At 43.6% G+C, this 16099-nt stretch overlaps 1 protein-coding gene across 1 annotated transcript; it reads right to left on the minus strand.

The window, feature by feature from the left end:
- Positions 1–12181: 12181 nt before the first annotated feature.
- On the minus strand, positions 12182–15316 carry LOC105048118 (uncharacterized). Its single transcript, XM_010927322.4, has 4 exons — positions 14771–15316; positions 14581–14672; positions 14371–14452; positions 12182–12422 (listed from the first exon to the last, which is right to left on the minus strand). Exons 1-4 carry the CDS (start codon positions 14829–14831, stop codon positions 12241–12243), a joined length of 417 nt encoding a protein of 138 aa, XP_010925624.1. The 5' UTR covers positions 14832–15316; the 3' UTR covers positions 12182–12240.
- Between the last annotated feature and the right edge of the window lie 783 nt (positions 15317–16099).

The following is a 16099-nucleotide window of genomic DNA, read 5'->3' on the forward strand; positions in this document are numbered from 1 at the left end:
TGTCTGATGGAGCAGAATGGCTCTCTGTCTCATCAATCCAGAAAAAGCTCGGATGTTTCTGAGATTGCTGACGGGTCTACTATTGTCAGATGTCTTGGGTGCTGATGCTACAGGCGGGAGTCATCTGCTATAGAAGCTCGGATGGGGACTTTCTGTTGGTGAAGTTCGGTAGAAATTCGATTGCCAGAGAAGTCCGTCTAGAATTTATCTGATGTAGAAGTTTGTCTGAGAGTTATCCACTGGAGAGGTCTGGTCGCAGGAGGGATCCGACAGAAGGTCGGCTAATAGCGGAATTCGGAAGGTATTGCGGAAGTTCGTCTGCTGGAGGAGACCGGATGGATCTGTGGAAAGGCGGCTGGCGCTGTTGAAGGTTGATGGCCGGAGAGGTGCGGAAGGCACCAGAGACAGTCGGTTGCTGTAGAAGTCCGACGGCTGGAGCACGTCTGTTGTAGAAGTTCGTCCGAAATCCAATCGCTGTAGAAGTTCAGACAGAGTCTGATTCTTGTAGGAGTCCAGAAGGAGGCCGCATACCGTAGAAGCTCGAATGGAGACTGGTTGTCATAGAAGTTCGGAGTAGACCGCTTACTGTAGAAGTCCCACTCCGGAGAAGCTCGATCCTTGATGAAGTCCGAAAGAGGTTCGGAGTAGAGATCCGGCTGCTGGAGCCCGTCCGTTGTAGAAGTTCGTCTGTGATCTATCCACTGTAGGAATTCGGCTGGGATCCAGCTCTTGTAAGAGCTTGGATGAAATCCAGAGGGCAGTCGACGACCGTCGTAGAAACTTGGATGGAGTCTGGTTACTGTAGAAAGTCGGCTGATAATAAAGTCCGGAGAGCATTTGAAGCAGTCTGATAGATGAATGGGGGAGCTCATTATCGGAGAGGTTCGGATGGCATTATGAGAGCTCGGATAGTCGGGGCAGTTCAGAAAGACATCACACAAGGTCGGAAGCTAGAAGAGCCCATGGAGGGTCGGCCTTTCATGAACTTCAGCTAGGAGATATTTTATACCCAACACCAGTCTCCCTACTTTTGAGTTCGGGTTCTGAATGAAGGAAGTACAAAAAAATTTTCACAGCTGAAGTTGACTCCCTTGATTTTCGCCCTCGATTATTTCTAGATATTTTGGTGTTTGGCACGCTGGTGCCGGAGCCTTTTCAAATCGAGGCGATCCGAAAAGATTTTTTTGAAATTTTCACTGGAGCGTTGCTCTAGATACGGTGTAATAATGATTCTGTCAGCTGTCAGCCGATTTCAGCCGTCTGCCATGGTGAGTGGGACACGTGGTGGTTATAGATCGGCCAGAGAAGATCTGCAATCATTACTGCATCGGACCTCGTCGCTTATTTAAATCCGTCTCCCTCCTTCAGGGGTCTCACTTTGCCTGGAAGCTTCTTCGGTCCCTCCTTCTTCCTGAGAGTTTTATTTTTCCCCAGCATCCTTCTCGGCCTTAGGCATTCTTCTAGTCGTCCCCATCTCTGCATCTCTGCATCCTTCGGGCCAGCTTAGGTTAGTTCCAAAACTCTCCTCCTGTATTTTTTATTACTGTTCTTCTTTCATTTTTCTTCCTTTACATTTCGTCCGTTCGGTTTTCCACGAGCGCCCCGTTTCTTATTTTTCTCAATTTTTTCGAAATTTTTAGGATTTTCACTTGATTCAAATTGTCCTCCAATACTTCCTCCTCTAACAGTTCTAGGAGTCCGTCAGTTCCAGCCCCCCAAAATCTCAGTTCTGTAGATAAATCTCGTCCGATCTTTGTACCAGACACCATCCCCAGCTCTCTAACTCCAGAGGAACTCTCACTAATTAGGATTCAGTATGGGGTTCCTTCGGAGTACGAGCTGGAGCTTCCTGGGCCGACTGGTCGGGCTAGCGCCCCTCCCCCCGGCTGCTTCTGTTTAAACCAAGAAGCTTTTCGCACCGGACTTCAACTTCCGCTTTCATCTTTTGTTATTACTCTCTTTCGCTTCTTAAATATTTCTTTAGTTTCTGTAGCGCCGAACTCCTTTAGATTTCTGATAGGATTTCTTTTCCTCTGTAGTTTAACTGAAGTTCGGCCAATCCTTTCTTTGTTTAAAAATTTTTATACCTTCAAGCGTCATCCCTCTGCAACGGATTGATGGTACTTCTCCCCTCAGTTCGGTAGAAAGGGGTTGCTAAAAGGTGCCTCCTCTTCTATCCACAATTGGAAGGAGAGGTACTTCTACGTCCGATGCCCGACCTTAGAGTTGGGGTTGCCTCCCTGGGGCTCCCTGAGGGATTCCGTCCGTCGGACTTCTAGTCTGGGACAGGATGACCTTAAAGCCTCCAAAAAACTCGAGGCTTATCTAGCTCCTCTTCTCTCCAACCTCCTGAAGGAACAACTTTTGTTTAACGTCGGCCTAAGCCCTCTCAACCCTGCCGGTACTGTTATATATATATATATATATATTTTTTTTTTTTTCGCTGCTTCTCCTTTCTTCTTATTCTCTTGTTAAGCTGTGTCGATCCTCATTTATTGCAGATATGGATGCCGACGCGGCTCGAATGCTAGCTCAGGATCTCAAGACCCACAAAAAGAAAGGCATAGCATCCTCGGGGGCGGCGAAGAGGCCAAGGGTAGAAGAGACCAGCTCGGTCGTGCCTGTCCAGGTGGCCATTACTGTCGACTCTCCCTCCGACGTCGAGCTCGCAGTCCCTCAGGCCTCTTCAAAGAGCCCCCCGATCGAGGTTCCCGCTCCAAAGGCCCGATCCGAGGAGGCACCAGGGGCCGAACGGAGAAGGAGAAAGAAGACATTGGCCAGCAAGAGCCGCAGCAGCAGGGCTACCATCGAGGGGGCCGATGGCTCCGAAGAAGATCTGGGGGAGAATCCCTTCAATAATAGGGATCTAATAAAGAGATTGGTCGATGGGTGTATCCTGCCCGAGGTCGTCTACAGGATCATCCACGTCGATCCTGAGCAGCAGGTCTAGGACTCTCTGAGATCCTTTCTCGAGGTAGGTCAATTTACTCCTTCTTTCTGCCTCTTTACTTTGCTTATTCCTCGGCTTTTATATTGACTCCCTGATCGCTCTTGCAGATTGGATACTAGCTCATCACCAACATCGAGGCGATGAACGATGCCAGGAAGGAGGCCGCCCAGGCGGAGGAAGGTCGTCTAGCCGGAGCCGCCCGCCTCGAGGAGAAGATTGCCGAGGTTGCGAGTCTCCAAGAGGTGCTGCAGAAGGAGGGGCAGACCTCGGCAAACTTGAGGGCCACCTTGGAGGAGGAGAGAAAGAAAGCAGAGGCCGAGGTCTCTGAGTTGAAGACGCAGATCCCGACCCTGGTCTCGGAGGCAATGGTCCGGACAGTGGAGGAGTTCAAAACTTCCTCCGAGATGAGGGATCTGAAGGTCGAGTTTGGCCAGGCCGCCTTCATCAAGGGCTTTGAGCTCTGCCAAGAAAAGGTGGTCGGAAAGTTTTTCGAGCTGGACCTCGGCTTCTTGGATGAGGCGTCCGATGATGAAGCCAAGCCTTTTGAAGCTACTGCCGGTCTTCCTCCAGTCGAGACTTCTTCGACTGCCCTGGCCGACCTTCCGGGGGTGCCGAGCTCTCCCACTTCTGTCCCAGAGGTCCGAAACTTCTAATTTTGTATTCTTCTTCTTTCTTTTTTTTTATAACTTTTTTTCATTTTTTTGTACTTAAGAACTACTTAATCAATGAAATCGGATTCTCCTTTACAGAGAGCTCCTTTATCTTACTCTGCATTCTTTTTCTTCTCTTTTGTTTTCTTGCGCTAATTTGTGTTGTGGCGCTTTTGTCTTCCAACGATAGTGCCCTGTCGAAGCTCTTCCCCTACCACAGGGGGTTCTTCTGAAGTCGATGATTCGAGACCTCAGAAGAAAAGTTCGTCACTTGACGAAAAAATCAAAGAAGCTGGATGATGAACTTCACTGGCTGAGGAAGAGTCATTCAGAAGTCACTGCAGAGGCTACTCACTTTCGAGACCTCTACAAAAAGGATCTCATGGACTACACCTGGAGGAAGGCTGACTTCATGACGGAGCTTGAGGAACTCCAAAAACGTGCCAGCGACCGATCTTGGACTCAGGCTTCTAAGATCAGCTCCCTTGAAGTCGAGCTGGAGGCTGCACGGGAGAAGATCGGTCAGTTGGAAAGGAGCTCATCCTGGCTCGCAACTCAAGCTGACCACGATCGAGACTGGTCGAGGAAATTCTCTGACCTTCAGAAGCAGCTGCAGGATGTCGAGGCGAACTACAACGCCTACCGAGTCGGCTGGTGCGGGCAAATAGACGACTACCGAAGGAAGCTCAAGATGACGACCGACGAGGTTGCCTGCCTTCAGAGGCAGTTGTTTGAGAGAGTCCAGGCCGCCTCTGCACAAGTCTCCGACGAGCTCTGCTCTTTGAGGGGGACCATGGAAGAACTGTCTGTGACCCTTGGGCAGGAGAAGGCCGAATTGCAGCGGCTGAAGATTCAGCTGGCCTACGAGCAGCAGGCGGTCAAGGATGTCGAGGTGGAGTCCGAAGTTCTGAGGAAGAGGCTTCGGAAGTTGGAGGGCGAGAGTCGGCGGTTCCACCAAATGTATCGAGAGATGCTGTTAAGAAAGAAAGAACTGGAAGAAGAAGTCGAAAACTTAAAGCAATCCTCGATGATGGCTGGAACCGAGAGTTCGAAGTCTGAAAAAGTCAGACTTCCTTAGAGCTTCTTTATCTTTTATTTTATGTATTCTTTCTTTTTCTTGTCATTTTTCTTTTTTTTGGCCTTCAAAGGCTTTGTAATGTACACTTTACTAATGAAATGAAAAAGAATTTTCTCATTACTTTATCCATTAAATTGTCGATTATCGAACTTCTTTTATCTTTTATCTTGTTCGATGTCGACATTGTTTGAAGATTCCTGATCGTCGCCGTATTGATTCGCCCTTAGGAACTGGAGATTTTCGACAAGGATTTTCTTCCTCGTTGAGACGAGGTCCCTTGAGTCTTGACCTTCAAAGGCTTTGTAATGCACACTTTACTAAGGAAATGAAAAAAAAAAATTTCTCATTACCTCATCTATTCTTGCTTTGAATTGTTGTTTACCGAGCTTCTTTTATCTTTTGTCTTGTTCGATATCGACGTTGTTTAGAGGTTTCTGGTCATCGCCGTGTCGATTTGCCCCTTTTGTTCATGATCGAAGGTCTTTTCGAGGCCACTCAAGTTTGACACTTCCTCTCGGTGCTCGAGCTTGGGGGCCCGAACTTTTCGTTACCTTGAGGAAGTCGATTTTCTCCTGCCGGTGTTGGGTTCCTTCTTGGAGACTGAGAGTTTTTGACAAGAATCTCCTTCCTCGTTGAAACGAGATTTCTTGTGTCTTTGATGTAGTTAGTTTTTCCCTTATCACCGGCGTAGCTCATCGCTTTCCCCTTTTCTCTTCTCCTTTTTTTTTCGTGTTCGAGTGAGGGTTTTTCCTCTGCTCTTAACGGGGTTGTAGGGATGTAGAGGAGTCGTTGAGGAGACTTCCCCCCTTATCCAGTCTTAACTGATCAGATCTTCGTTTGGGTCAAGATGAGGTTCTCCTTCTGTTTCTGACACAGTCAATTTTAGCTCATGTTTGGACTGCGGGGGCACATAACGACTGTTACAAGGGCCTCTCCCCCCATCCGATCTCTAAATAACTGGGCCTTCGACTTTGCTCATGTTAGGACGAGGTTCTCTTCCTGTTCCTAACAGGACTGTGGAGGCACATAAGGGCCGTTGCAAGGGCCTCTCCCCCCATCCAGTCTTAAAATAATTGGGCCTTCGATCTTGCTCATGTTAGGACGAGGTTCTCCTTCTGTTCCTAACATGGCTGTGGGGGCACATAAGGGCCGTTGCAAGGGCCTCTCCCTCCATCCGATCTTTAAATAACCAGACCTTCGACCTTGCTCATGTTAGGACGAAGTTCTCCTCCTATTCCTAACATGACTGTGGGGGCACATAAGGGCTGTTGTAAGGGGCTCTCCCTCCATCCGGTCTTTAAATAATCGGACCTTCGATTTTGCTTATATTAGGATGAGGTTCTCCTCCTATTCCTAACATGCTTAGTTTCGATTGTCGGAAAGAGCTACTCCTTGTCGTTACGAGCTCATGCCAAAAGAAAAGATATGCAAATATGAAAGAAACTTTTATTTAAGGTAGAGTTATTGGTAATACATTTGTAGATTTTTCGAATCTCATAGTCGCGGAAGATCTGCTCCCCGTCGGGATCCTCCACAGATGGAGTTGATGATCCCAATTGAAGGCCGATCTTCAGGCTGCTCCTCCCTCCTTGGCGGCTCCTGTTGTGGCAAGGCCCTCGTCGATCTTCCCTACCTTCAGGCCAGCGTCGGATGAATCTGTCGAGCCGACCTCGTCTGATGAGCTCCTCGATCTCATCTCGAAACTGAATACACTCCTCCGTGTCGTGGCTGTAGTCACGATGATAGAGGCAAAACTTGTTAGGGTTGCACTTCTCGGGGTGTGTGCACATCCTTTCCGACCTTGGCAGCTGCTCCCTGACCTTCATCAGCACTTGAGTTTTCGATGCATTGAGAGGGGCGTAGTTGTGGAATCTTCCTGGGAGAGAGCCCCACCGAACTCTGCGGTCTGGGATTCTCTGCCTAAGAGTCCGGGGAGGAGTCTGGGTATGCTTGTGTCTGGAGGGAGTTCAAGAACGTGGCCGAGCTTCACTCGACCCTTTTTCAACTGCGAGCTTACTGGAGTCGTCCGCCTGTCGCTCCTTCGCGGCCTCCTCATCCTTCAGCTTGAAGGCTTCCTCTGCTCGGGCATATCCTTCAGCCCAAGCCAGCAGATCAGCGAAGTCCCCGGGTTACTTCATTTCCAGGGAGAACAGAAGATTGTTCTTTTGAAGACCGCTCTTCAGGGCGGCCATTGCAACCGATTGGTCCAAGTTCCAGACCTCCAACGCGGCGGCATTAAAACGGTTGATGTAAGTTCGGATGGATTCTCCCTCCTTTTGCTTGATGTTAATGAGAGACTCTGAACCTCTCCGAGGACGTCGACTGCTGACGAAATGAGCAACGAACTGGTGGCTCATCTGATCAAAGGAGAAGATAGTATCCGGCTTTAGTGTCGAGTACCAATTTTTTGCTGCTCCCTTCAAGGTAGATGAGAAAGCTCGGCACAGGATGGCGTCTGGCGCGCCATGGAGCAGCATCATTGTCCGGAAGGCCTCCAAGTGGTCAACTAGATCCGAGGTCCCGTCGTAGCTCTCGAATTGGAAGAGTTTGAAGTTCGGCGAGATTGGTTTCTGCATAATCATCTGAGAGAAAGGAGGGTCAGTGCAGATGTCCTCACCTTAAGCAGTGGGAGCATGGCGGAGCTCTTCGATCCGTCGGTTCATCTCCTGGAATCTTTAATCCAGGAGGTCCTTTTGACTATGAGTCTCGAGGATCTTCTGGTGGAACGGAGGTAGGGACTCTCCGGGTGTGGAATCATGAACGGATGGAGGGCTCTCCGCCTTCTGCTTCCCCTTTCCGGGGAAGACAGGGCGACTGGCCCAAGTGGCCCGTTCGGTCGTCGGATTTTGAAACTCTGGCGATGTTCTTTCCAGCCACACTGATGCCTGCGGCTGTTGCGGCTGCTGCTGCATGGCCTGCACTGCTTCGGTGAGGCCCCTGACCTGTTGAACCAGCAAGTCGAACTACTCCATGCCGACTGCCGTTGCCAGAGGAGGAGGAGTCAGAAAAACTGGAGACGAGGTCGGAGCTTGCGGGGCTCGCTGAGATCTGGCCGCGGAGGCCATGGATCGCCTGGTGGATGCCTTTCGGGGAGGCATCAGGTGGAGATCTGGCAGGAGAAGGAGAAGAAGATGTCGGAGAAGATGACCGGAGACAGTCCCGTTGAGCACTCCTTTAAGAATAAGGGTACTACGAAGACACAGCCCTTCCTCTAGCATCAATTCTGTTGGTGCAGAATTTCACCGACGTCAGAGAAGCTGGAGTCGAGGGGATCGCGTCCGCCGTCGGGACCTGCAAGGAAAGTCTAAATCGAAGTTGGGGGTGCTCCGGCAAAACCCTCCGACGCTCAAGTCAGTACTCTGCCTCAACAGAAATGAAGCACTCAAATAGGATTTTAACAGAGTTTCGAGATAGAGTTTAGAGCTTAGAGAAGAACGTATCTGGAGGTCCCTTTTTATAGATGGAGAGCGTAACTGACTGACAGCGATGTCTGTAACCGCCTGGTAGTGGGCTGTTCAGGGCTATGCGGAGTTTGTTACGGAGAGTAGTAGCGTCAGGGGGCCGTTCGGGGCCACATGGAGTTTATTATGGAGAGTAGAGTGGTGTCCGTTGTCACGACTTGTCAGAGAGTGGTGGAGCAATGTAGAATCTGTTACAGAGAGTGGAGTAGGGTAGTGGCCATTGTCATGACTTGCCAGAGAGTTCGGATCTGACGGCTGAAGCTCGGCTGGGATGTCTGATGGAGCGGAATGGCTCTTTGTCTCATCAATCCAGAAAAAGCTCGGATGTTTTCGAGGTTGCTGACGGGTCTACTGTTGTCGGATGCCTTGGGCACTGATGCTACAGGCGGGAGTCATCTGCTGTAGAAGCTCGGACGGAGACTTTCTGTTGGTGAAGTTCGGTAGAAATTCGATTGCCAGAGAAGTCCGTCTAGAATTTGTCTGATGTAGAAGCTTGTCTGAGGGCTGTCCATCGGAGAGGTCTGGTCGCACGAGGGATCCGACAGAAGGTCGGCTGATAGTGGAATTCGGAAGGCATTGCGGAAGTTCATCCGCTGGAGGAGATCGGATGGATCTGTGGAAGGGCGGCTGGCGCTGTTGAAGGTTGATGGCTGGAGAGGTGCGGAAGGCACCAGAGACAGTCGGTCGCTGTAGAAGTCCGACGGCTGGAGCACGTCCGTTGTAGAAGTTCGTCCGAAATTCAACCGCTGTAGAAGTTCAGACGGAGTCCGGAAGGAGGCCGCATACCGTAGAAGCTCGGATGGAGACTGGTTGTCGTAGAAGTTCAGAGTAGACCGCTTACTGTAGAAGTCCCGCTACCGGAGAAGCTCGATCCTTGACGAAGTCTGGAAGAGGTTCGGAGTAGAGATCCGGCTGCTGGAGCCCGTCCGTTGTAGAAGTTCGTTTGTGATCCATTCACTGTAGGAATTCGGCTGGGATTCGGCTCTTGTAAGAGCTCGGATGAAATCCGGAGGGCGGTCGACCGTCGTAGAAACTTGGATGGAGTCTGATTACTATAGAAAGTCGGCTGATAATAAAGTCCGGAGAGTATTTGAAGCAGTCCGGTAGATGAATGGGGGAGCTCATTATCGGAGACGTCCGGATGGCACTATGAGAGCTCGGACAGCCGGGGCAGTTCAGAAAGACATCGCACACGGTCGGAAGCCAGAAGAGCACATGGAGGGTCGGCCTATCACGAACTTCAGCTGGGGGGTATTTTATACCCAACATATATATATACATATATATACATATATATATACATATATATATACATATACATATATATATACATATATATATATATACATATATATATACATATACATATATATATACATATATATATATATATACATATATATATATATACACACACACACACACACCCACACACACACACACACACATATATATAGACACATCATATATATATATATATATATATATATATATATATATATATATATATATATATATATATATGTATGTATATATATATATATATATATATGTATGTATATATATATATATATACATATATATATATACATGTATATATATACATATATACATATATATATAAACATATATATATATATAAATATATATATAGATATACATACATACATACATACATACATACATACATACATATACACCCACACACACACACACACACACACACACACACACACATATATATATATATATATATGTATATATATATATGTATATATATATATATATATGTATATATATATATATGTATATATATATATATATTTATATATGTATATATATATATATATATATATATATATATATATATGTATATATATACACATACATATATATATATATATATATATACATATATATATACCCACATATATATACATATACATATATATATATATATATACATATATATATATATATATACACATACGCGCGCGCGCACATATATATATATAACAATACTCTGCGGAAGAACGTCGGGGCATTGCCAGCTCTGCTTCCCTGCGCTACCCCTACACGCCACGTGGCGTGTGCACATCAGTGCCGATGTGTTGCCCCCTATGAAACATCACGACCCAAGGCCCCGCGGCTCTGCGCCAGCATCGGTGAACCCCAACCACCATCCAAACTTTCCTATTCGACCGCTCCCAAGTCGGCGATCGCATGAGCATTGATGACCATCTCCAGCCAAGGTCGGGGAGGGGAGGCGAGGGGGTTAGTGGTGCCGGAATCGAGGGAGGGAAAAAGCAGTCGCCAGTGCTCGTGCGAAGCCACGGGGGCTCGGGTTATCTAGGATCAGGGGAGGGAACAACGACGGGGGAGGGCTACGGAAGGGAGGAGAGGGGGGTTAGTGGCGTCGAAGCTGGGGGATAGGAGGGGGTTTGGTGGTCGTATAAAGCAAGATGCGGTGCGGATGGCGATAGGGTGGGGTCAGGTTGGTGGCATCGAAGCCAGAGCAGGGAAGGGGCTATCATCGATGTTCGCACGGAGTCACGGAGGCTCGGATTCATCGGGGCCGAGGGAGAGAATAAGAGAGGACGGCGATGAGATAGGGCCACAGAGGGGAGGGGAGGGGGTTGGTGGCATTGGAGCCGGAGCCGGAGGACGCGACGGGGCCCGAGGTGGGGGGGAGACAACGGGAGGAAGGGAAGGAAAGAAAAAAAAGAAAAGAAAGAAAAAAAATATTTAGAAAAGGAAAGAAAAAAGAAAAAAATAATATTATTTTATTACTAATAATAATTTAAAATATTATTTTTTACGATATGAATTTTAAAAAAAATATTTGGAGAGGAGAGGAAAAAAGAAAAAAAATAAATAAATATTATTATTTTATTATTATTAATAATTTGAAGAAGAAGAAAAATATTAATTTTAAAATAATAATAATATTATTATTTTTTAAAATATTATTTTAAAAATACTATTAATAATAATAAAATATTATTTTTAAAAAATTATTTCAAAAAATAATAATAATATATTATTTTTAAAAATATTATTTTTAAATAATAATAAATATATTATTTTTAAAATATTATTTTATTTTTAATAATAATTCGGATAATAACAAAAATATAGTAATATTAGAAAAATTATTTTCGTGCATCCGACGTGGATGATGATGGGATGATGGCGGCGTGGATGACCGTGACCTGAGTCTCACACTGTGAGGGGCGGGAGCGACGGGAGGAAGAAAAAAGAAAAAACAAAAGAAAAAAAATATTTGAGAAAAAGAAGAAAAAATATTATTATTTTATTTTTAATAATAATTTGTAGCAAAAAATATTAATTTAAAAATAATAATATTATTATTATTATTTTAAAATATTATGTTAAAAAAATAATATTTTTATTATTAATTTAAAAATACTGTTTGTATAATAACATATTATTTTTAAAAATTAATAATTTGAATAATAATAAGAATATAATAATATTTAAAAAATAAGATAATAATATTTAAAAAAATTATTTTTGTGCACCCACCTCCTAGCAACGAGTGGATCTCCGATTATTTTTTTTTTATGTAAAAGATACAACCCGAACTCTTATTATGGATGCGCAGCTCGAGCACCAATCTGCGGGTGTTTTCATGTGGCTCTATGCGCGCTGAGAAGTAGAAAAACAATCTCAAAGACAACACAACTGCGGCGCTGAAGTCGAGCATCTGTAAGTTAGAGGAGAGGATGTCCATCAGGTAGACCGATGCCCAATACCGTCAATACTGAGTCACAAATTATATCACAGCTGACATCAATGATGTTGCATCTTTACTAGCCTACAAGGAAACTCTTTCTCATCATAAAACCGTCTATTTGAATTATACCTCCTAAAGAATTGAAAGGAGCAAAAAGAGCAAACATTTTGTAGCCTTAGAACAGGCGAATGACTGCAAGAGGTACCATGAAAATTTCGATAGAAGTCCCCAAGCTTCACCACATTAAGATGCAAGCATGATCACAGTCTCAGCATCCCCTTCACCTTGGAAAGGAACCTCCACATGGGAGGCAGAAACTTTGCTCCATCATAATGGTTTAATTATTACAGAAAGAAATCCAGTAGAAGGAACAAGACAATCAAATATTTGATTGCCCCAGTCAAATAACAATGCACAAGGAACATATAAAAGGCCTTCATCGACCAGAAATCATCGTCCGCCCAACCTGCATGACCAGGAACCTTCCCTTCCCCATTCAATGCAGATGAAATCAAGAATAGAATACCTGAATTTGAGAAGCATCAAAGGTTTGTACGGGGAGTTAACAGTCCATCCATCATCACATAAAACATTATTCTACACCTTGGAAATTAATTTCATTGCTATCTTGACAGATGAGGTAAAAAAATTAATAGGAAAAAAAGGCAACCCTACACCACATATCTGGCTAAAATTTATCTCCAATAATGATGCTCATCGTAAATCTAAGCACATCCAAGCAGAGCCAAGGTCTACATTTTCGATCTTTCTTATTTTCACTCTTTGTATCATGATGATAACAAGGGAAGCAGGAGTAAGGACCATACAGTCTTCCAGCATTTCCAAAGGCCTTTTGAATCTTTTTGATAGCAGCAAGAATATGAATAGAACCAAGAAATTTAAGAGATAAGATACAGAAGCAAAAGAGGTTTATGCGCTCCTCAAGGACCGTAGCTCTCAAAGTAAATCATCTTCAACAAGATGAACATCTTCCTACCAAACCATTGAATCAATAGACTTCAATTCCAATTTTCATCCAGAGTACAATATATCTTACATTCTTACTTATATGAGTGCATCTTGGAATAAGAGATTATTTAAAATAATTTTAGTATTGAGAGAAATTTTTGAGAGGGTCTTCCTGCAAACAACAGTTTCACTCATTAGTTTCAAATTTCACAATGCAGCACCTTGTTTTTTTCTTTTTTTTTCTTTTAAAAAAAATGATTGGATGAATTTTTAAACTTTGTTAACAAACACCAATCTCCAAAAGTTCCTTCACCACCTCTGTTGGATCTATCTTAACAAAAGAAACAAAAAGCAAGAAGTACCAAAATAATTGCCCTGTTATTATGAAGAAATTACTTTCAAGAATGGTGAAGCAAGAAGCACCAAAACAGATCCAATACATGGAATCATAGAAGGATGCTTGTAGATTGCAGTCTCAAAACTGGACCTGCTAAAATTCACTTTATGATAAACCTATTCTAAAGAAGGTTGCCTTTGGAATAACCTAAAAGAAAACGTAAATAACGTAAAAAAATTATGTAGCCATGAAGGATCTTGCTCACTGTAATGATGCCACTTAAACTGCTCGATGACAAATGAATTGAAGCTTTTTTAACTTACATAACCAATCAATTGCATGCTTCATATTAAGAAGAAACAAACTCTATGTGCTCAGAAAGTGAATTATACATTAGTTCACTTTTCCACAAACTAATATGAATGATTTGACACAGAGAAAAAGAGTTCTGATGGAGATGAAAAAAAAGTATAAAATGTTATTAGTTTAGGCAAGACCAAAACCTAAACATCTTTTACACCAAGGTTCTTCAGGTGTATGAGTTAGGTTCATAACATTTGTTACAAGCCAATCCTATCTGTTTAGATTGCAACCCAAAAAGGCCAACTTGTAAAAAGGGGAAGACAGGGGTTATAGTTAAAGCCCTGATGTAAAAGGTTCCTTAGTGGGAATTCTCCAATCTTCTAGAAAGAAAGGGCAACTTCATCCAGATTAGATGCTTTGTCGGGTGGAAAAAATGTGCAAGACATCTAAGAAAGGCCATGCATAATGGTAGGATAAGGATCTTGCTAGAAGCCAAGTTATATATAGCTCTCTCAGTGACAATTGTGATAAAGAAAGTATGTGTATCATGCAACGTAATAAGAACCTTTGGAGGGATGCCCATCTACAAAGCGAAGCAGCCAAGAAATAAACTTGTTTCTTGTAATCAAGAAAGACATCCAAGACTCTCAAGAGTTATCATATCATATATGCCAAAACAAATTATTTCAAAACTTGCAAGAACTTTAGACAAACGCACATGCTCTTCTCCCATCAGCAGAGCCAAATTAATGCCCACCCAATAATCCCATAACATATAGCTTCTCTAGCTATAATATAACCAAGAGTCGTATATAATTCAAAGTCTCTTATCAAGGAAACGTCGAGATAGAAAGTCATATCTTACCAAAGAAAAGCATTATTGCAGTAATTTTTGTACATATTTCCATCCAGTTTCCAAATGTCCAGATAAAACCCGCACAGCCTGACTAAGTTTCACCGAAATTAATTGAAAAAAAAATTATAACAAAGACAGAAAGAGGAGATAGAAGGCATAAGGGCAGAAGGAAACCCTAATCAAGATTCAAGATTTCGGGGTGGCGGCAGCTCCGTTTACCATCTCTGCCGGAGCCTGAGGGGTTTCGGCCGTCTTCATGGCGGCCTTCCTCTCATAGTCTCGCCAGAGGTTGATCCCCTTCGTGCAGATGACTGAGAGAGAGAGGGGGAAGGATTTGTATTCAATAATACGGTCGGAAAGATAGAAGCAGGGAAGGTGATTGGAGATTTGGGTAGGAGAGATTGAGTACCTCCGGCGCCGACGAAGTAGAGGAAGCGGACGAGCTTGGTGCCGACCTCCTCGCTGACCATGGCGGGCAACGTCGAGGCTCCCTATCTGGCTGAGACTCCGTCCAAACGGGGAAGATTCGATCCGAAGATCACCCCTCCAGCCCACTTCTCCTCGTGGGTTGCACAGTTCCAATCCAATCGAGCGGGTAGAAGTCCCGTTGATCACCCACCGTATGTGTATTGGACAACGGCTCTTGATTGAGCGGAGTCCACCGTCCATGTTTTGGCATACACGTACGTCATCCTCAATCATCGGCGTTCCTTCCCTATTTACACAGCAGCAGGTGATCTAAAGCGGACCTTTTTCGGTTCATCCTGGCCGGGAGAATATCCCACGATCTAATTGGTCATGCATTTTTTACTTTTAAATTTTCCAAATTTCAAAAAAAATAAAAAATCACAAATCCATGGGATTGTTAGCCATGAGAGCTACAAGCAAGATGGAAAGCTATGATATTTTTAATTTTAATTTATAGCTACATTTTGACGATGACTACTACGCCTCTCTCTCTCTCTCTCTCTCTTTTTTTCTTTTTTTTTTAAGATAATGGGTTATGCTTGATAAATGTGAAGAGCGGGATGGACAACCATAATCATGTTTAAAAATATTTAAATTTATACCAAAATGTTAACTATATTTCTCTCTTGCTTTTACCTACACAATAGAGAATGATGGGAGATTTTTTTTTTTTTTTTTTGACAATAGAGCAATAGCCAATTCAATAGAGGTGCATTTAGTGACAATCTATATTTACATAAATACTTTTTTTATAAAATTAAGAGGTGAACGTTAAATTGGTCAATAAAATAAAAGCTTAATTGGCAAGTTGTTTACACATACAATGCATGCAAATTATCTTTACTATGTAATGAGAAAGTTTTGTTGGTCTTGAGACCCCTTTTTGGCCAATTCAATAGCTGGATTTTTTTTTTTAAAGTTGGAGGACATGATTATAATTTTACAAAAATTTCCATGCAACTACAGAAGAGAGATACAAAAAAAGTTAAAAATAGTATCTATATCATATAATGTACTATATTTCAATATTTCTTTCAATATAAAGCACACCTTCGATAAATAGTACATGCCAGATACTAGTTCCAAAAGGACGAAATATTTGATAGATGACCATAAAAAGAAGTCAACCTAAGAATTGGAAATGCAGCTACAAAAGATCTTTTATTGGAAACCTGGATGCAGAAGACTTTGATCACTACAAAGCAGTAATGATTTACCGTTGGTGCTTTGCGTAGCATTGAACTAATGAACCTAATTCCATTTCTATAGG

The sequence above is a fragment of the Elaeis guineensis genome, chromosome 7, assembly GCF_000442705.2.
Source record: "Elaeis guineensis isolate ETL-2024a chromosome 7, EG11, whole genome shotgun sequence".
Classification (NCBI taxonomy): Eukaryota; Viridiplantae; Streptophyta; class Magnoliopsida; order Arecales; family Arecaceae; genus Elaeis; species Elaeis guineensis.

Coding starts and splice junctions, on each gene's coding strand:
- LOC105048118 (XM_010927322.4), bottom strand. CDS start 14,831: ATGGTCAGCGAGGAGGTCGGCACCAAGCTCGTCCGCTTCCTCTACTTC. Junction 14,673..14,770: donor CTACTTCGTCGGCGCCGGAG/GTACTCAATCTC, acceptor TCTCTCTCTCAG/TCATCTGCACGAAGGGGATC. Junction 14,453..14,580: donor CTCAGGCTCCGGCAGAGATG/GTAAACGGAGCT, acceptor GGTGAAACTTAG/TCAGGCTGTGCGGGTTTTAT.